The following is a 21,609-nucleotide window of genomic DNA, read 5'->3' as shown; positions in this document are numbered from 1 at the left end:
TTTTTCTTCAACGACACACTTAATAGCTTGTTTAAAAGACACTTTATTGAACGTACCAGCAGTCAGACTTGAGTTAGCATGAGTTAATTTAAGTCACTTTTAAAAACAAGAATTAGAAAGGCTTAATACAAGAGCCACTAGCATTTCCAAAACATACTAATAAATGTACATACATAAACACAACTTAAATAAATACATCTATGTACGTTAGCTTCATTTGTTAAAACAATATATTGTACACTATACATTAACATAAAAACTTAAATATGAATCTTTGTAGATAAAGTAAATCATTGTTAAAAGACAAAGTGCGAATGTAAAATACAAGAAAAGAATACAATGCTTTTGCCAAAAATACTGGTTCTGAATAAATATCCAAACACCCGTGCTTCCATTCAGATTACATTGTGCCTATGGTTAGATCCTTGATACGGGTAAACACTGCCACCTACTGTTGTTAAATCATCCTGCAGTAGACAAACCAACGTTTTTTAAACATCAAAAGTTACACTCTGCATTTCCCTTTAATGCCGACATAGCGATCTTTCCATCGCGAGCAAAACACTGTCAAACACCTTCAGCGCAAAAACACAGATTTAAAATGAAAAAGGAACGCACAACCTAATTTACACATGTTGAGTTGTAGTAATGAGGTGGACACGGTAACGTTAGACTTCAGTACATCCCACGGGGAAGCTACAGCAGACTGACTGGCAGATCGTTTGACGTCCACAGATTCAGCCTCCTGATAAGAAAAGCTCACGACTGACGCACTGAAAATTTACACTTTACATCATAAATTCAACTCTTGGTTTCCCCAGACAATATAGCAGCATAATACCAGCTGTCATGAAATGATATGCAAAAGAAGGAATGTAGCATTTCTCTCATGATGACAAAAAATTTGATCTTGAAAAATGACCAAAATGTTTCTTTTTAAACTGTTTTTGTTATGGACACTGAGAACTGAAGGAAGGCACCATCATGAACAAAGCACTGTCCTGAACCTCAACAACTCCTCAGTGAAAAGAACGTGCAGCAAGTGACGGGTGTGTGTATGGAGTGAACACGTGGGATGGGTGAATAAAGAGTGACCCTGCTGTTTTAACCCTCGATCGGTGGGATAAATAAAACGTGATATGTAAAGATAAAAGAGAACATGCAACATGTGCTTCTGACGTATCATGTTTGTATCCATTTGGTTTTCTACAGACAGGAGGGAAAGGCTCATTCAACTGTGTGTGTGTGTGTGTGTGTGTGTGTGTGTGTTGTGAGGCTTTAAATGTCAAGTGTGTTGAAAGGATGAAACCATGTTGATAGTGCAGGAGGAGCAGTGTTGTATTAGGGGAATGTGTGCATTTTAGATTACAGGAACTGCTCTTCTGTGTGTATCTGTGTGTGTTATGGGTTGTGTGTCCAGAGTGTGACGGTGCGATCGGCAGAGGAGGAGAGGAAGGACAGGTCTTGTGTGTGCCACCGGCACTGGATCACCTTGTCGCCGTGCTCTCCCACCACGGTCACAGGCAGCTGTTTGGTCAAGTCACCTTTAAACACAAGAAACACAGCTCAGTCAGGCAGATAGAGAATTACACAACTGATATGATACAAATATGCAGGACAAAACCACTTCCCAGGTTCTCCTCCAGACACTTTAGGTGGGTGGAGTCCTACTGGCCCAATTCAAACCACTGTTGTAGCTACTGTATTTATTACAATATTAATTCGTCAATATAATTGAATACGCCGGTTGTTAATTGGTGTTTGATATTCTGGATTATCCAATAACAGACATGGATTGCTTAACATTTTATATATGAAGTGTTCCTTAGCTAAATTCCCAAAAGATTTACTACATTGTGGCATTTATTGATTTTGCAGAATAAAATAAGCAATAACATAAGAGGATTTTATCCCAAATTCCATAACCTTCCTTAATAGTTACAGTAACCAATGTCTCAGACAGAATTGACTCAGTCTTTTTCGGGAACGTGGGAGAGAACTGCATTAAATGCATCACACAGGTTCGCACACAGCTGAGGTCTGGTTGTCTGCGTGGATGGTAAATAATTTATGGACAGCGAGTGTGTGAGAGCGAGAGACCGAGACAGACAGTCCTGCGGACAGTTCTACAACAGGGCAGAACTCCGACATAGAGATTTCTCATGTTATCATGAAAAGTGTACATTCTTTTTTTGGTTCATTATCAAACTGTGGTGAGACAAATTAAAATATGAGGGAAAACATTGAGTAAAACAAAAGGCCCCACACAAAGAAGTTAATGATGTTCACTTTGGATGAAACACACCTTGGAGGTTGGTGACCATGACCTTTGTGTCGTAGGAACCGGTGAGCAGGTAGTGTGCTCCGGGGGAAAACCTGACAGATCGGACGTCACTGCTGTGCGGCCGGTACACCTGCACGATGCGGCCTCCTCTGATGTCATACAGCATGCATGCGCTGTCTTCCTGTCCTGTTGCTAGGAGACGGGCAGTTGGATCTACTGCTACCGAGGCAACAGGACTGCCTGTGGAGTGGAGAAAAAAAGAGGGTTAGGCCAGAGACACATGGGAGGTGAAAAGTACTGACACAAAGGACATGAGTCATACCTGAGCCATGGAAAGCAGTTCCCACTACTCGGACACAGCTGGGCATCCTGAGGTCCCAGAAACGCACCGTCTTGTCTTGGGAGCCAGAGGCAATCATCCAGCCCCCCCACGTGTACAGAGACAGAATGTGACCTGGACAGCAACACAACAGTGACATGTTTCTCAATCTCACTTTTAAAACACATCACTGTCGCTGTGTTTGTAGCTGGCGTCCACACTACCCTGGATTTTTTTGTGCACCTAAAACAAAGAAGTTTGAAATGCTGCTGGCCCTGTTTGAAAATTCAGGGGCTGCGTTTTAACAGTTCTATCTTGTAATGGGTCCAAGAAAAGAAATCCCTGCTCTTACTTGTCACCATTGCTTTTTCTCCTTTGTAGCATTTTCATCAACTAAAACAACCAGTGGCAGAGTAGAAACTGATTCTCACACAGGTCGAGAGTACGCGAATGTGATATCACTTGTTTCAGGTGCGTTGGAATGAATGGATGGATACAGCGTAAAAACCCTTGTCTGGTTAGAGATCGCCGTTTTAAAGCTAAAACTCGTTTGTATGGATGCAGCCTTTGACTCTTCATGTTTCGGGTTTAGGAGGACACTTGGAGGAACGAAGCAAACATCGTACCTGTGTGTCCACTGAGGGCGTGAAGTCCCTGTCCCCGCTGACAGTCGGTTGTGTAGATGTTACAGTCTCCCGCTCCGGCGCTGATCAAGATGGCCCCTCCGCTCTCAGGACCCTCCATGAAGGCCAGGTCTCTGATGGTGCCGTCGTGCATGCTGAACTCCAGGTCTGGGCCTGGGACACAGAGAGAGACACAATTACAAATGACAACAGTGACATCAAATATCGACTGTGATGATGTACTCATGTGAGGATCGCTCACCTGTGGCGTTGCATGTCTCCGCGCTGAAAGGTAGAACTTTGACGTATTTGTCGTTGGAGCCTGTAGCAAGCAGCTGCCCACAGTGGCTCCAGGCCACACAGTAGATGGAGCCTTTGTGGTGTTTGTTCCTCTTGAAGCGGACGACTGGTTGCTTTGTTGGACTGCTGAGGACAGGAAGAGAGTAGAGGACATAAATGTCAGTGTCAGTGTGTATAATGCTTTAAAGAGTAGGAAGCACTCGATTGCCAAATGAGGTCATGGTTCTACAGGTACAGGAAACACTATATCATCGATCTTATTCTTTCAGACCACAGGTAGCAGGTAGATGCAGCTGTTTCAAAGGCAGGTAAACCCCATGAAAAAGGTGATACAAAATCCCTGTTATCCCCAAGATGTAAATATCACAAACATTCACTGCACTCTAAGCGATAACAGCTGAAAGTTCAATCAGCATCATAAAGGTGAAGCATCAGCGTCTCGACTTCCAGACTAAAGAAGAAGAAGACCTGAGGAAGTTCAGAGTCGATAAAAACCTGTCTACAGCAGAATTATTTGACCTGGGAGTGAATGCAGATTGTATCCATTCCCATTGTAGAGAAAAGTGGTGTTGGTGTTAAGATGACCATCCATACGTCACCTTGTGTCCAGCATCTCTGGATAAGCGCACACACGTAGAGTCTTGGAGTTGGATCCAGCAGCATACAGTAATCCAGACGGATGAAAGGCAACGGCACGAATAGCCTGAGTGTCTTCCAACGTGTGCACCGGAACAAACAGATCTTTTGCCTTGTCTCCCTGAAAACAAACCCACATATGACAAACACATGAACACACGGATTTCATGTCATTAGCAGCATAATCTTCTCTCTCCGTTCTCTAGCAGGCGTGACATCCCTGCCATTCAGATCAAACAGTTATAATCTGCTTAGTCAAATTAGAATTACACTGGATCGTATACTTAATTTACATAAGAGTAAACACGCTTCATACTATAGCACCAAAAATTTTGTAATTTAACTTAAATGTTCAATCAAAAACCCACCCATTGATCTCATTTATTCTTTTAGTGTTTTTTAAATTTATTTTATTGTTTTTGTATTCTGTTGAAATGTGTGTATGTATGTGAATATTGTGATTGATTTATCTGTGCTCTGCTGCATGCCCTGTCGGTGCAATAAAGTACTAAACTGAAATCAGAGATGCTCAAAGGAAGCTAAATAATTTGCAGAATACCAAAACTAAATCATATTTATGTGAAAGACGGTGAATGACCAACTGTGTTATAATAAAGACTATGGACATTATGCTGCAAATCACAGTCGCTATGGTAAATTATTTTCAGCGGGTCTGAAAGAATTGTTTGAACTGTTAAGAGGCTTTTCTTTGCATCCCTACCTCTTTACTTCGGGACACGGAGTCTGGAGAGTCTCCTTGTTGATCCCCAACTTGTTTCTGCCCACTGCCAACAAACAGAATCTTATTGTCTAATTCAACATATTGTCTGATAGGACATAAAGTACATTCAATCAAACGCATTTACCTCTGAGAAACGACAGGGGACTCATTGGGAGGGGCGACTGGGCGTCCCCCCACGGGGCGCTGTGGGGTGCTGCTGAGCACCCCTCCCCCCTGGGGGGTGAGGCTCTGTTCCGGGGTCACAGATGGAGGATTGTTATTGTCCTCAGAAGCTGGCGTATTCCCGTTGCCGTTACACTGCACGGCCAAAGACTTCACCTCCTCTCCTAAATTCTCCATCCCCACATTCAGCTCCTCCAACTTCTGGATGGACCTGAGAGGTTCAGACAAATATATGCACATGTACATTCATGATCTCTGTCTCTATAAACACCCATGTCCTCATTTTCCCTTTCTTCCTTTCTTTTTCCAGAGGGCTTTCTTCACACTGCAAAAACGCCCAACTAGAAATAAGTCAAATATTCTTAAATGTAATCAAATTGTCCTGTATCAAGCAAAAACATTCTTAATGAGTTTGGGTTTTTCATTAATACATTGAATACTCAGTTCTGGAGTCAGGCAGCTCCTTGCAATGAATAACTTGGTTGTTTTTGCGTAATCTTGCAACAAACAGACAGACAGGTGTGAAACATAAGCTCCTTGGTAGAGGTACAAAGAGATGGAAAAACTCAAACTGTCTATTATAAGATTCTGAAATTATGTGATCCTAAAACTAAATCTTGTTCCTCTGCTGTGGTACTTTGCAAACCATTGTTATATCTTGTTACTGGTTACATTTGCTCAATATTAATTGGAATATCGAAACATTCTTGAAAGATTATTTTTCTTTTTAGACAAAAAGAACAACATTTTTTTACTTTTTTGGCAGAAATGTGCACATTTCATTTCACTTCTTAGTACAGACTGTCACTACACTACAAGTTGACAGGCAAGTGAAATCTAATTAGAACTACAAAAAGCACAGGACAAAAGAAAACTGAAGTAATGATGTCATTAGGCACAGCAGCCTCTTGTGAATAATGCAGAGGCTACACAGAGGAGGAGAGGTAGGGGTGAGGGAGGACTGGGAGGAACTCTCGGGGGACAAATCAAAAGGCCTTTGTCCTGCTGAGAGACGCACAAACATATGTATACAGCTAATTCTCCCCATGATTTTAGTGGTGCTGTTGTTGTCAATGAAAGTCTGTGGTTTGAAAGAAAACTGTGATGTGTGATGGTAGATGTTTTAAAACATTTTTGGTTGAATCCTGTGCGTAACATTCATACACAGGAGATGATGCTATGTAGCTCGTCACCACAGATGGTGAAGTGTGGACTGCAGGCGGGTTCTTTGGGGGAAGGTGTGTGTCAGGCTGGGAAAACCACATGGGACCCATAATTATCACAGACTTAACATGTCTACTTGTCCTTATCCGGCAGCTGTGCCTCTATTGTGTGATGATATTAAAAGCTACACAGTAATTAGCAGGTTTATTAGAATCTGCACCAGAGCTGCTCATGTTTGACTTGACAGGTATATTTACACACAATGTGGACCTTCACAAAACATCACGTCGTGTGTACCTGTTGAGGAACTTCTCTGTGAGGCTGTGCTGCATGTCGCTGGGCGGCGGCTCCTGCTGGACGCCGCCCTCCAGCAGCATCTGCTGATACAGCTGCTTCTGCTGCTGCTTCTGCTCCAGGTGCTGCTGCACACGAAGACGCTGGCGATAATACTCCTCGTACTTCTCTGTGGAGTCACGCAGCTGAGGAATGAACACAAAAGCCCTTTATGATGACTCATGAAGAGAACACATAGACGACTTTGTTTTCTAATTTTGCCTCTGCACCGTGTTACTGGTCATTTATGAAATTAATCTACTGTTGCATTAATACACACATACAAAAACAGGGGGAATCACCTTGTATACATACAGAGTTTTAACTTTTATGAGTAATCACACACATCACACGTACAATATGTAATGTACACACATAGCACACAGTTAAGTTCTTTGCCAACTCCTTTTAACAATATAAACATCAGGATTGAGACTGTTTCAGTCTTCAGTGAGTTCAGGTACTCAAAGAGGAAGGAGGGTGAGACAGAGAGCTGAGGACGGGCCGCATCCCCTCTCTGTCCTCTGCTTCCTGTGCTGACAATCTGATGGGAACGGATCCATGCATGGGAAGGGGGAGGGAGACTGGCAGCGTGCCAATGTTGGAAAAAAAAGGGGGGGTTGAGCCCAGAGGAAAACAACAGGACAGAGAGTAGGGGTGTGCCAGTGAAATCACAGAGGCCTCAAAAAAGTCTGTGTCTGTTTATGGCCTCTTTATGTGTCTCCGTGGTAACGGGCAGGGCAGATAAAAGCCCTGAAACTTCACAATGAGATGCACAAGGAGCCCAGAATAGAAAGTGTGAGACAGACGGACACACACTGTGTTAATACTGTATTTACAGGCAACATGAGGGATGTAATGACTCATCTGTGTTGCTCCAAGTGACTTGGCCCACTGACCTGGGATCAAATCCACCAGGGCTAGTTTACGCCCCGTAATACCATTGAGTAGGGCTGGGCTATATGACTTAATTAATATCATGATTATTTCAAACTTTTACCTCAATTATGATTAATTGACACACACACACTGAATCTAAAATCTAAAAATAGATGTATCACATGTGTGTTGCACATACCTTACTTCTGTATTTATCATATGCAGAATGGTTTTAGATACTTGTGAGGTAGTGGGACATAATGAAATCACAGAAAAAAAACCCCCCACAAACATCAACACAAGAGCATCTTCTCACAAAATGAATATTTCTCATCCAGAGATCATCATAGGGCTGTGATGCACTGACTCAGCACATGTGTGACTGAGCAGCTGTGTCAGCTTTTAAAGCAACCAAGCTGTGATTCAGACGTGCAAGAGAAAGACGACTCTGATGCATTCTACTGAAAACAATAATAAGAAATGATCTATATTTAGACTTTCACTGGAGGCAACACCCATCAAGGGAAGCGTGGGACTTGTTCAGTAATTTGAGACATGCAACTGGTCTGACAAGTTGAAAGCGAGGTCAACAATATTTACCTCGTTCCTTTCAGCGGAGTCGGCAGGTGGCGCGTCCTCGCCCGGAGCTGAGGCAGGACGCAGGTTCTGAGCGCCACCTGAACTCATCATCTTATCCACAGGCGTGTCTGTTCTCGACCTGCACACAGAAAATCAACAGATTATCTATCAGACCCAAGTGTTTAAGCTTCCAGAGAACTTGCCTGCAGACAAAGATTTCAACTCCAAATCTGAGCTCTTACGTTTCAGGGGATTCCTCAAAAATGCTGTGACAGTCGGAGCTCTCCATCATGAGACTCCTGCTCAGGTTCTGCCCTCCTGCTCCAGGATAGTGGAAGTTAGCAAACGAGTGGGACATGGGAGAGACCCCTTTCCCCGGGACTATCTCCCCACCGCTGGCTCTCTTATCCTGGCCAGACAGCCCATAGGACAAGCCGTCTAATGCCGGGTTCAGGGAACGTGACATGTAGGTGTCCGCTGACTGGGGGCGGCGGAGTGGGGAGGAGGGGTATGGGGACAGTTTGCTGATGAGTGGGGTGAGGAGTTCAGCGTAGCCGGTCTTTGCAGGCTTGACCAAGCGGTCCACGTGGATGTTGAGTTGCTTCTGTTCAAAGGCGCAGGAGAAGACGCTGTGGGAGAGGTTCTGCATCCAGGAGAGCATGGACAGGTCCAGATCGTCACAGCCGTTACCACACAGCATGTCAACACCGAGGAGGACCTCACTCTCTGTGATCTCTTCACCTGTGGCCTTGCTCTGCACACAAACAATAACTACAACTTAACCACCAATGCATAACACACTGATTTAAAGCTACTACACACTTTTTAAGGAATCCTATCCACAGTGTTTATGTTAGTCTTGGTCGTTCGAACCTGGCAGAACTCCACACAGCACTCATAGAGGACGCCCTTGAGAAGCAGCTGGAAGAGTCGATCCCTGCTGGCTTTGAATCCAGCCTCGCTCAGCTTCCTGTCTGCTGGGATGAACTCTGCCACCATGGTGCAGGCCTCCTCAAAACACTGCACCCTGGCTGTGCTCGGGTTCCAATCCTGAGGGACCCAAGCAGAGAAATCAGGCATCAAGACAATATGCAATAACAACACCGGAAGCAACATTATCAACAAAAATATATTTTGAATATATTTTGATTTGCATGAGTCACGGCACACTGCAAATAAAGTCAAGACACAAAACAACAGTGCAAAAACTCAAGTATAAAAGCACACCTTTTATTATTTCAAGTGCAGTCTGATATATTTAAATTCTTGCCTTGAACTCAGCATGGTTGGTGAGACGAGGCAGCGTGAGGAGAAGACACAGTTTGCTGTAGTCGTCTTTAGAAGGACAGAACTCCTCCAGGACATGGAGACACTTGACTGCCTCCTGCATGGTGAACTCCAACTGAAAAACATGAAATATGTTTCAGATTGGATATTCCCCTCTGAACAGCAGAGAAAAACATGGTTATTTAGAAAAAGCTTTTTATGACAAGCCGGAGGGGTTTTTATATCAGCAGGACTGAAAAAAACAAAACCAGCTTCAGTGCTAACATACACAACTGTAGTCACACAGTGAGCACGCACACTGACACAATGTCCACAGATGCCATAAGGAGTCTGATCTAATCCAGTTAATAGGACACGATAGCGCAGGCAGTGTCACAAGCAGCATGCAGAGCTACACCATGTGACAACAGGCCCAGGAATGGCCTCATTTAACAATATGACTAGAGAAGTAACTGTTTTAGCATTTGTGTGTGTATGTGTCACATTTATTGATGTGGCAGGCAAATTATTTCCAATAAAGATTTACAAACAATTTGATTTGCTTTAGAGCCGTCTCTCAATATCTGAGTTTATAACTTGAAGAATCACAAGAGAACAGATGTTCTGAACCGGCTCCTTCTCAGAAACATGACAGTAAATTGCTTCGTATTACAGCCGTATATAAACAGATTTAGCCAGGGGTCACAGTTGAGTACAAACATAGACACACAACCTGCCTTCTTCTTCCTTTATTAACAGACAGATCGTAAAATGTGTTAAGAGAACTTGCTGCTGTGTGCTTGTGTTCTCTTTGAGACTGAGCTTTCTTGTTTACTGCCATGAAAACCATTGACAGTCAGTGGGAAGACACAGCTGTGCCATTAACCAGACCATTTTATTTTTTAGGGTGTAGAGTGCAGTGTTTTGACTTACATGCTGGGGTTCATCCTCTGCAGACATGGCATTATTCACACACAGAGCCTCCAGAAACTTCTGCTTCAGGATGATGTAACGAAACCTTAGGATTATAAAACAAACAGTTTCTGTAAGAGTAAAACTCACAGAAAAGTATTTGGACTTACTGAAAGGGATTCAGGCAGTGAACGCACCTTTTTCTGTCAAACTTGTCCATGCACTCCAAAGGCTGAATGAACTGCAAGACCTCATCCCACTGCCCATCAAGCACCAGTTGCCTGAATCAGAAACAATTGATCATTTAATGCACACATGGAACCGTGTCCTCATATCTAAATGTCCTACAATGTGAAAATTCAAATCGTGTTTTGATTGAAACACATTGAAACATCTCTGACTCCCAAATGGCTGGCTATTTTTAAGAAACGTGTGCAAGGATATGATGAAACAGCCTGTCAACTATGATGTTTTGATACCAACACCAGCATTGAATAATGCTTCCGATACTGCAGAAAAGGCCAGGTCGGGAATCGGTGAGTAAGCAAATCTATGTGTGGATCACTTCCACACAAGGTTAGACGCGTGCAGCTCTTAAAATACGTTATGTTTGGAGTCGAAGGAAAGTCTGGGTATCGTGATGGGCATCAGGAAGGGAAAATATTATCGGAACACCTCCATAACCAGACACTTCACACTTGAAGGTGAAATAGAAAACTGTATTTAATACTCGGGCTGAATATAACTGATTGACACACTGCTGGCTGACTTTCAACGGAGCACTCACATCTAATGCATGGGTGCTGTGTTACATTATCTCCAGTACAGAGGACTCTATCAGAACAAACACTAAACTTGTGACTCGAACAGATGCCCGTTGTTCCCATGCCATGGTACAAAGCTTTATTTGGAGCCGCAACCTGACACAGCCACGGTCGGACTGCCAGTGTGGTTTCTGCGGTTGAGCTGGATTACCTGAGGAAGAGCATGTCGTCCGAGTAGAGCCCGTTGATGACGCCGCTCTCCTTCTCCAGAGCCAGCATGCTGATGTGCAGTTTCCTGGCATTGAGAAAGTCCAGGATCACCTTGATGATCTCCACCTCCTTCACATTTATGGTTTCCTCCGCTGTCATGGTGACGACGGGCTGCCAACATAGAAACAGCAAAAGAATAAATACAGAATCAGCATCAGAGCAGATTCTGTTCGAATGAGTCCAGAAAGAGAAAATGTGAAGCTGAGCAAACATTCAATATTCCTGTTACTGACTTTCTGCTGAATCATATCAGGAGAATACCCTGTTGTCAAACATTGTTTTGTTTTACATAAACCTGAATATAAAGAGGTCATATGTACACATAGCAGTGAACAACAGTTTGATTCATACAAAAAAACTGATTTTAAATGCAAAATCAAGCACATTTAGATGCATATATGTAAAGTGGAGACTGAATTGGCTGAGTGTGAATGTTGCTTGTCTCTGTGAGTTGGTCCTGTGCTATGCAGGCAACCTGCCCTGGGTGTACCCTGCCTCTTGCCCAATGTCAGATGGGATTGTCTCCATCTCCTTGGGACCCCTCAAAGGATAAGCAGTACAGATAATGGATGGATGGGTTTAGATATATTTAATCCCAGATTTGTTGTTATTGTGATTACTTCAGCCGCATCACCGAGCCCTGCAGGCAAATGTTGGTACTGAAGATGGCATCAGACCTGCAGAAGCTTGGGTGAAGCTGGACAGGTGACTGGAGGACTGTGGTTCGACTGCAGCTGCTAAACGTGTATGTTAATGAACTTTTTTACATTTAGTACTTTTCCATTCTAATTGACCACTCACAGTACAAGCCCCATTCACACACACATTCTTACAGCACAACTATATGCTGCGATTCTTCCACCACACGCTGCCAGAGTCAGTCAGGGAACATTTGGGGTTCAGTATCTTGCCCAATGACACTTAGGCAGACTGGAGGAACTGAACCACTGACCTTCTGGTTAGTGGTTCAGTTCCAACACACTCTACCCCCTGAGCCACAGATCCACAGAAATCCAGATTCAATCTCAGATGATTACAGCCTCACCTTGCAGGACGGACAACAAGATGCAGATTTATTGTTTTCACACAACTCATCTCAACACCTACTGCAAAGTCTTCAGAAATGCTCAAGTCAGCAGTGCAGCCTGTTCCCTCACACCCTGTTGTTTGCATGATCACCTTAGGCCACAGCAGCACAAACAAATCTGTAATGTGGTGCAGATGTTCTGAGCCTGAGGAGGAGAGAGTCCTGCTTCACCTGGTCACATGATCAGACCATAATAAGAGCAGGGCAGCGTGTCAGCTTCAACAACACAGATCATAGAGACTGAGCTTGTGGAGTCAAAACAGCAACTCGTGTTAGTGACTTCTAATGCGCACGCTGGGTCCATCGAGGAGACACCAGCCTTATCGTGTGTCTGCCATGACGGTGTGCGTGTGTGTGAATGATGAGCTTCGACAATCACAGATAAAACTAACAACAACGCGGTTTATTTCGAGCCCAGAGACGAGCGACACAGGCACCGCAGTGCTGCTCAGCTAGCATGAGGGATGGGTAGCTAATCACACTGGCACTGAGCCACAAGTCCAACACTGTAAGAAGCTTAGGCTACTTGTTAGCTTTACATAGCTAGTGCGATAAACAGCGGATTACAGCTAAGACAAACACACGGCTAGTTACCGTCGGACCAAGCTGCCTAATTTGAGGGCGGTGGGAGCGGGAGGGCGGTAGCTAGCCAGGCCGGGGACTAGAGAGGCATCATCCGTTAGTTAGCTGCGCAGGGCGGGCGGGGTACGGGTCCCCCCCCAACAACAACACCGAGCGGCCCCTGCCTGATGCTCACCTGCGTCTATAAACACATGGGATGAGGACGGTGTCCCGGGGCTGGTTTCCGTGCTGTCACGATGGTGCCGCTCTGTGCTGCTGCCTGTGACCGTCTCCTCCTCCGTCCTCCTCCGTGTCTCACTGACTCAGTCCCGCTCCTCCTCCTCCTCCTCCTCCTCCTCCGCTGCTGCTGCTGCCGAGGACAGCGAGCTCAAATCGTGGCAGCGGCAGCTTGTAGAGGCACTTCCGGCGGCAACAGAAAGTGCCACTGATTTGTTAAGGCAGTTGCCACCGCTGCCATCCTCTGTGAGGGCACCTTCCAGTGTCTGTGGCTTCTCCCCAGAGTTTATACGTGCTTTATGAAGGTTTATCAGCTCGTGACAGAATAATTGATTGTGTATTTCTCCACTTGTATTGTGAGACATGCTCGTTTACGTCTGATTTATTTGTCACATGTGTAATGATTCTGCTTAAATGGTGTCAATGCTTTGTTTTGTGTCTTTGAACTGAAACTTGAAAGGCCGGGGCAGCTCCCACCATTGTTTGGAAGAAGCCAGAAGTCTTACCAACAATACCTCTGCTCCCTGTGCCACATGTAAAACCTGCTGTTTGTGTCTGTTGTTGCTGCTCTGTCGCCTTTTTAAGGTTCCATTATTAACATTTACCATCACTGACATAATGTGTGAGTACAATAGACACTCCTATAATGTAATGCTTTCATTTAGCTATTATGGTCTGCATTTGCACAAATTACTCAAATATAAAAACATAAAATTATTATTTACACAATTTGAATGTCCATCTGTCATCAAAAGCAACATTATTTCTGTTTTAGGTTTACTGAATAACACTTTGCTTCAATATCAGTACATTTAACTTTATTTTAACAGGATAAACCAGCCTGTATCAATGTTGCTGTCATTGTCAGTTAAGTGAAGACATGAGAATAAAACTTAGTTGTTGTGTACAGCTTAATTTGTCATTTGTTTATATGCACTGATGATTTCACCCTATAGAGGTTCATAAGTCATACAAATATTTTGAAGTTGAAGGAGGTAACAATAAGTCTATTTTAAATGTTCTTATAGATGTTAGTGTATTTAACTGAGTCCTTGGAGAATGAGATCCTGTCATAAGGAAAACATTTGGGCCAAAGTTGTAAATAAACTGTAAATGGTTTATATGCAATTGGAAAGTAACATTTTGTGAGTCTATCTTTGTTGTCTTGTGACACAAAAACACAGAGAGAGAATATACATATAAATGGAGATAGTGCCTTGTTCTACTGTTACTAAAACTTTGTTCTTTTGAGGTATTTCCATTTACTTTGGTACAGTTGTAGTCAGTAAATTGCTACATGAGCAGCTGCATCTCTACATCATTGCTATCATGGAGTTATTCCTAATCTTACATAGAATTTAAAGCAAGGATCGGAAGTGCCTCTACGAGCTACTGCTACCATGGTTTGAGCTGGCCCTTACTGCTGCTGCTGCCCAGCCCTGCTGCCGTGTGCAGCCTGCAGCAGCACTGCCTCCCTCCATCCATCACACATCATACTCTAACAGAAATAACAGGAGGACACTGTGAATGCATTTAGATTATACAGGCGATTATGTGCAAATACATGCTGGAAGACAAAGCCTTTAGCTTTCAAATTTTTTCACTGTTACAATTGCATATATTAAATGGGTATTACTACTTTCTGGTATTATTTCATTTATGTGAAGAACTTTGATTTGGGGTGAAAAAGGGACTTAATTACATATACTTTGTCTACTTACTTGTTTGATAATCTGTTGATGATTACTGTTTGCATCATGCGGCCTAAATTACACAAATCTGACTGAAAAGATGGAGTAAATTTGTGCAAGCTCTCTCTCTCTCTGCACCAGCAGTATTAGGGACACGCCCTGTATGGCTCCTCTGGGTGTCTCTGACCCTGCCACAGTCTGCAGTATGGTTCCCTCCCTGCACATCACTGCTCAGAGGTGTAAGTCATTATAAAAAGCCAAATTCAATCAGTCACCCATCGTTTATCTGTACTGATTTTTCTCGAACTGGAGCCAGTCTGAGATTGGGCAGAAGGCCATACAGAATATGAAAATGTATAATATATAATATATACAAATACTCACTATAATCCTGTGTTTCCGGGAAAATCATACCATGTCATTCAGAATTCAGGATTAGAAAATGATCACATGAACCATAATAAACTGCTGAATTTCTGAATTAGTCACCAATTAGGCAAAGTGAGAAACTAACCTCAATAACCTCAAGAAACACATGGGCAACAAAAAGCTCCAGGTTAACTGCATGTCGCAGATTGAATTAACTGCATATGTTTTAATGAATTTCAAAGTAAAGGCTGCATTGAAGTGTCATTCTGATTGTCTGTGTTGCTGTTTTAGTTTATTCTGTACTCACGACATCTGCTTCACATCTGTCCATCCGGGAGAAAGGAATTTTCGAAGGGATCCTTTTGCCAAATTTGTGATTTTGGGCTGTATAAATACAACTGACTAGACTCCAGCAGGTTTTGCAAAAGCCCATAATCTTTACTTATTTACATAAAAGATAAGATAATATGTAAAAGTTATTTACTGTATGTAAAAGATAAGGAAAAAAAGAATGATGTCATATTAATCAGCAGCAATACAAGAGGAATCATAGCAAAGTACAATTGAATCAGTGAAGACAGGAACATGAATTGCGACAGCATGAGTACTGTTGATAGCTGACATTTTAATAAAGCTCAAAGAAATAGAAAAACAACAAAAATCCATGAAAAGTTGAGCATATTTAGTTAAATGAAAAAGAAAATAAATCCAGAATTGGAAAAAGAAATAGCATGATTTTCTCAGTTTAACACTGGATTTCATACAATACCACAATAAAGCCTCATGAAGACTCTATAAACCTCGCTCACTCAGCCACACCCCTCTCAACATGCGTCCTTCTACTGCTGCTTCATAGGTACACACCTCCAACTGGTAAATGGCGTTACAAAAAATACTTCTTTATGCCAAAATATATCTGTACAGTGTTAACACATACTGAAGACTGAACACATGATAACAGATGTAACAGTAACGTAAAAGTAAAGTAACAAACAGGACAGTCCTAATCTCCGATTAGACTTGATGACGAGGGACAGAGAAGTGCTATCATAGGTGAATTCATTTATTTACAACTGTGGACTATACTCGGAGGGGAGTGGAGATCTAATAGTGAAGGCAATATCCACATTAAAGTGACATTTTGAGTGTGTAGTACTTAATTCTGACTCCAGCATGGTCAGTGGTGGTGATTTGAATTACTATTAGGTCATTGCACACGTCCATGATGACACAGTAAGGGGTTTCTGTCTATTCTAATAGTGATGATAGTCTCATGAGTGATACTGTGGAGTGATCACACTTGGTTTTGCATTTGTGGAACAATAAAAGGCCCCAAACGACGACATACTGACACACGTATAAATTATAAAAGCTACTCAAAAGCTACTACAAGCTGACTTTCGAGTGGATCTGCCATTATATACAAACTAATTTAACTTATATATGTATAGTATTTTATGTTTCTCTACAGAAAATCTGAAACATGTCTTCTTTAATAATAAATTAAGAGACTACTGCAGAATTATCTGGCGGTTCTGCATTCGCTCAATAATTTCATCACTTGACACTTTTGGAAAGTAATTGCAAACGCTGACTGAGGTATTTTCCTCGCTCTTCATGGCACTTCACTTTACACACACTTACACGAATTGGAACTGTTCATACGTTTTTCAGTCACAAGTATAAAAAAAAACAACACATGCCTTTATAGCAGCAATACCCTCATCAAAAAAATGCTGCGTCTACCTGATCACAGATCCGACGTGCCACCCTTTAAATGTCCACATAGGGGGTCGTAATCTGATCCCAGATCTGTGTGTACACAACAGCCTCTCCTGTACCACAACAGACTTGTTCAACAGGCGCTGACAAAATGACACCAACACACACAGTGCATCCAAATGACACAAAGCAAGCATAAGGCCACACATGTTCAACTTATAGAAACCAAACGACCTCTTCAGGAGGCGTGACATTCAGTGCTTCAGTGGTTCAACTAGGTAAGGCATTGGTCCGCCTATGGTTTTCTTTTTTTTTGGCACACAAGAACATTGATACACATGCTCACAAGTACAGAGAGTCCTAACAGTGAGCTCTGCATTGTCTGAGAAGCCCACTTGTGCTCGACATTCCAGTTGTGATTTATAACAGTGAGACGTGTCCCTTTAACGAAACAGTAAAATCCACAAATATTTCATGTTCTTTTCAGAGGACTGTGTCCAAATGTTGCTAGACCATCTGCCGCTACTTGGGGTGCAGCTTTTTGGGCGTGCCCTGCTTCTTGATCTGCCAAAGATGGCTGGCTATGGTGATGGCGTCCACACTGGCGGACATGGTTTTGGCTGGGATCAGGCTGAACTGCTTCCTGTCCGAGTTGTACTTGTACAGGCCCTCGATCATCTTGGTGGTGATGCTCCTGGGCCCGATGCCTGCCAGTCGGGTGATCTCTGCGGTCTCGGGGCAGTAGGCGTACACAGACCGGAACTGGCAGCCGGCGTCACGAAACAACACCAGGAAGTTATTGGCTTCAGATTTTTCCATTTCCTGCAGAAAGTCATGAAAGAAATTATAAATGATTGCTAGAATAGAACGTTTAAATTCACAAGATACAGACTTTTATTTGGATTTGCACCAAATGGCTCACTCTAATAAATATCAGTCCCCTAAACATGCCTGATTTTTTTTCCCATCAAAATCCATGAAATATTCTCTGAAAAATCTAGTAAAATATATCACGTCCTTCAACCAGCTTAATGCTAATGAAAAACAAAATGTCCTCGGGGGAAGTCAAAATGAAACCCTCTCGAACACACACACAGGCACACAGGCACTAAACATACATCAAGTATCTTGTTTTTCTGCCCTTCGTTGACTTTGCCAGCCAGGCAGCAGTGAGCCAGGGCGTTCTGGATGATGTGCTTGTTGGACTTGGCACTGGGCTCCTTGTAGAGTTTGGGTCCTGAAGTAAGGTAAGACAGTGCATGCATGAGTTTTTGCGAAAAATGTAAAATCATGCACGGTCACTATGTAAATGGACGTTTACTGGAAGGTCTTATACCTGTGTATTCAGCATTGGAGGGAGTGGAGGAGGTGGTGGAATCATTCTCCCAATCCTTTTCTCCGTTACGACTACCGGCCGAAGGACAAGAAGAAAAACCCTCGGCAGAGTCAGGCCTGGAGATGATCGCATACAACAAATCACAAACATAGCAACAAACACACAGAAGATGGACACACATAAGCAAGTACAGGGTATGAGAGCATACGACAACAATTTCCACAAACACACATGCACACACAAACACACAGATAAGAAACACAGAAAGAGAGAGAGACGTGGCAAAACAAGGTCAGACATTGTGACACAGTTTCCCAAACCCAGGCTGTTGTATTGCATCACTGTACACGCTCTGACAAAGCTGCAGCGCGGTGCGGGACAGAAAAGGCGTGTTCAGCCAAGCAAAGCAAAGTCCTCGGCACTGCCTTTACGGCTACAGCGAGAGTTGAGCCCAAGTACATGTGGAGGAAACAGAAAACACAGCGACAAAGCGCAGAGCAGCCGGCACAGAGAGGAGAGCCAGGAACAGTCTGAGTGCAATGCTGCGAAAGACGAAGAGGATGAAGAGCAGAAGAGAAGAGCCACACAGCTCCGGTTCACAAGCTGGAACTATAACGATGGGATATGAGAAATGATTCTACTGTCGACTCATCCGTCTACTTTTATGAGAGTTCTCTGAAAAGCAGGCTAATACTGACGTCACATGGAGCTACATGTACCTACGATGAGCCACACCCACAGCAGTTAATACATTTTCTTCTGTGGAAGAAGATCGTCTTCTCAGTATGTTACTAACCTTCCCTTTCTTTCTTTGGGAGAGCTTAGAAAGAACGGGATATGTGCAGACGCTATTTTATTGCCTCTGAGGGAATCCATGCAGAAAAAGGAGAGAGGGATAAAAGAGAATCAAGATGCAGAGTGTAAACCTTAATAAAAATGACTTCAGCCTCAACAAGAAAACAGCTGAGTGTTTAATATCAGGGTACCATAAAGAAATAAGGGGCGGGAGTTATAAGTTGAAATGTTGCGGTGCACAGAACAACTGACATGTATAAATGCAATATTTTAAAAGGTGAAACTGAAATTTAAGTTAAATTATCAGCAACAAGTAGAACACAGAGGAAATGTTTAAGATGCAATAAACAAACTTCAAATTTGCTTTAACTTAACAGCATCATTGAGCCTCCTCAGAAATTGGCATTCATAATAAAGAACAGGCAACTACCCTCCACCTTTCTGTTGTTAATTCATTCATTTCCTGTCATTACTTCAGCCAAGGAGGTTGAAAGAGATGTTAATTGTTGAATCAAGTTAAATCAAGTTTTAATGCAGTTATTTACGCTTAACATTTTACATTTCTTCATATTCAGTTTCAAGTAATGCATATTTCAGCCCAGAGTTCTTCTCACCTGTTGTTCTTCCTGTTATCCGGCTGGTCTCTACCGTTGTCAGTCAGGTTGAGAGACGCCAAAGAAACACTGGACACGGAGAAGCCTCGAGGACGCACCCCTGCAACACAACAATAACCTGAAGGTCATGACACAGATCAGCTGCTGTGGCAGTGTGCGTCTGTGCGTGTGGTTCGTGTGTTGCTCACCTCTCACAGGGGGATTCGACGGCTCCATGACGTCCCTGTGGATGGACTTGGGGCGTGGCTTCTTCTTGAGACTCCCCGATCGAGGCTTGATGACTTGGTCCATATCCTCCATCAGTTTGAGCTGCTTCCTCCTCAGATACTCGTGCTTGATGTAGTCCCTCCTGGCTTTCTCGTCATCCTTCTTCTGCTGCTCCTCCTCCGCTTTCAGTCTGAAGGAAGAGACACAGCTTAGATCGTACACTTTTTAACTTAAAGAAAAATAAAGCATGAATAAACCGGCTACAGCAGCACTTGATATGACCTCAGTATTGGTGCTATATGCCAGGAGAAAGAAGGACAGATAGACAGACCGTGCAGCCTCTCTATTCTGCTCCTGGTCCAGTTCCTGCTGCTGCTTCTTCTCCTGAGCCTCCTTCTCCCTCCTCAGCCTCTTCTCCAGCAGTGCTGCTTTCTTTGCTGCCATGTCCTCTTCCCCTTTCACATCATCCTAGGGTTTGATAGGTGGATGACCCATGAATGAATAATGTGTATATAGCAGTTGTCAGACTCCCGAGCTCCAGAAACTGTCCAGACAATTGGTTCTGGACATTTTCTGGAGTTTGCCTTCCACATATGAAGAAGGCAGCAGGGGATTGTTTGGGTTAGACGGATTCACAACAGGAAAATTAGCTGAACATTCATGTGTGATGTTTGTGCAGAGCATACAGGTCTCCTGACATGTAGAAAACCTCTTTATTATCTGGAAGTGTTTGTATTCTTTTTGTTTTTTTCAGTTTTGCACCCGTTGTGTGTTAGAAACTTTATTAAAACTTCCATTCGCTGTGCAGTGAATTCTCCTGAAATAATCTTGCAGTATTCTCAAATGGGCTCCCTCTGACTTTCTCTGGAGCTTTCACAAGGGGGCTGGCAGGAAATACTCCAGAGCAACTGACTCAGACATTCCAGTTCTTACATACAGCCCTTCCTGATAGTTCATCTCTGAAAGCAGCTTATGTCTTTTTTCTCTCCTCTAAGAAATCAAATCTAATTGAGAAGATGCCTTCTCTTGATAGTTAATTGAACAGTTTTTACAGGAAATGTATATTTATTTAACATTAAATTGAGCATAAAAAGAAATTACCATAGGGGGAAAACTGTAATCACAGCTCTAATAGTTTCCCATAAGTCTGTTTTCTGGCTCAACTTTTGGCCTGGATTCCCTCATGTGTTGCTCAGAGCTCAACAGGCACATTACTGCACATGTTGTTGCCAGGCTCCTCAATGAGAGAGTCCTCTTTATACAGCACCATAAGGCTGAATATAGACTGTATTATTAATGAGGAGTTAACACATTTGACATATCAGCTATGATTATAGTTTGACTGCGGTGGGTGGGGCTCAACTCAATGACCTGTAGGTGGCGAAATGTGGAATCAAATGTAGGTTAACATTATTACATGTTTGAATCGTGTAATTATGATTATGCATGGTATTGATATAACTATCAACAGAGTCATTAGTAATTCTATTAATTTAGCTTTTCTGCTCTAACAAGTCAAAAATATTTGCTGTGAAATCTTTTATTTGGGTTCAGTAAAGAAATAAAAGCTCCTCTGTTGCTAACACGGCTAGAAATACATGTATATGCCAGCAGGACAGCGAAGATGGTTTAGACTTCTGAGGGAAATAAGCTCAAACCAGCAGCCATTTCGCTTTCCATCCATCCATCAATTATCTGTACCACTTATCCTCTTGAGGATGATGTGGGGAGCTGTAGCCAATCCTAGCTGGGAGAGA

The 21,609-nt window shown here is 42.9% G+C and overlaps 2 protein-coding genes across 6 annotated transcripts in view; both read right to left on the bottom strand.

Annotated features, from left to right (window-relative positions):
• Positions 1 to 23: 23 nt before the first annotated feature.
• On the bottom strand, positions 24 to 13,266 carry wdr47a (WD repeat domain 47a). Of its 3 annotated transcripts, none has more exons than XM_020099436.2 (17): positions 13,078 to 13,266; positions 11,175 to 11,344; positions 10,397 to 10,480; positions 10,221 to 10,305; positions 9,292 to 9,423; positions 8,895 to 9,071; positions 8,264 to 8,775; positions 8,043 to 8,160; positions 6,528 to 6,709; positions 5,029 to 5,277; positions 4,884 to 4,947; positions 4,126 to 4,283; positions 3,489 to 3,652; positions 3,230 to 3,400; positions 2,607 to 2,738; positions 2,306 to 2,524; positions 24 to 1,544 (listed from the first exon to the last, which is right to left on the bottom strand). In XM_020099436.2, exons 2-17 carry the CDS (start codon positions 11,330 to 11,332, stop codon positions 1,402 to 1,404), a joined length of 2,748 nt encoding a protein of 915 aa, XP_019954995.2. In that variant the 5' UTR covers positions 11,333 to 11,344; positions 13,078 to 13,266; the 3' UTR covers positions 24 to 1,401. The 3 variants fall into 3 exon arrangements, with proteins under 3 accessions (XP_019954995.2, XP_069366905.1, XP_019955003.2); XM_069510804.1 differs by having other exon boundaries at positions 3,489 to 3,649; positions 13,078 to 13,250; XM_020099444.2 differs by lacking the exon at positions 13,078 to 13,266 and adding an exon at positions 12,915 to 13,022.
• Positions 13,267 to 15,783: 2,517 nt separating this feature from the next.
• The window catches only part of camsap2b (calmodulin regulated spectrin-associated protein family, member 2b), a 36,160-nt gene continuing 30,334 nt past the window's right edge, over positions 15,784 to 21,609 (bottom strand). For 2 of the 3 annotated variants that reach the window (XM_069510802.1, XM_020113097.2), the window contains 7 exons: positions 20,184 to 20,320; positions 19,834 to 20,042; positions 19,646 to 19,745; positions 19,033 to 19,098; positions 18,237 to 18,352; positions 18,019 to 18,137; positions 15,784 to 17,722 (listed from right to left, as the gene is read on the bottom strand). In XM_069510802.1, the coding sequence (XP_069366903.1) occupies positions 17,423 to 17,722; positions 18,019 to 18,137; positions 18,237 to 18,352; positions 19,033 to 19,098; positions 19,646 to 19,745; positions 19,834 to 20,042; positions 20,184 to 20,320 (1,047 nt within the window). In that variant the 3' untranslated portion in view covers positions 15,784 to 17,422. The remainder of the gene's footprint in view (positions 17,723 to 18,018; positions 18,138 to 18,236; positions 18,353 to 19,032; positions 19,099 to 19,645; positions 19,746 to 19,833; positions 20,043 to 20,183; positions 20,321 to 21,609) is intronic. The other variant, XM_069510803.1, reaches the window with a different exon arrangement.

The sequence above is a fragment of the Paralichthys olivaceus genome, chromosome 16, assembly GCF_024713975.1.
Source record: "Paralichthys olivaceus isolate ysfri-2021 chromosome 16, ASM2471397v2, whole genome shotgun sequence".
In the NCBI taxonomy this organism is placed as follows: Eukaryota; Metazoa; Chordata; class Actinopteri; order Pleuronectiformes; family Paralichthyidae; genus Paralichthys; species Paralichthys olivaceus.
Note: the sequence above shows the minus strand (reverse complement) of the source record. Positions and strands in the feature narration are given on the sequence as shown.

What these genes read in the sequence shown, in the direction of transcription:
- wdr47a (XM_020099436.2), bottom strand. Translation starts at nt 11,332, where the DNA reads ATGACAGCGGAGGAAACCATAAATGTGAAGGAGGTGGAGATCATCAAG. An exon ending in ACTCCGCTGAAAGGAACGAG is followed by an intron (nt 6,710 to 8,042) that starts GTAAATATTGTT and finishes TTCATTCCTCAG; the next exon opens with CTGCGTGACTCCACAGAGAA. An exon ending in ACAGAGAAGTTCCTCAACAG is followed by an intron (nt 5,278 to 6,527) that starts GTACACACGACG and finishes TGAACCTCTCAG; the next exon opens with GTCCATCCAGAAGTTGGAGG.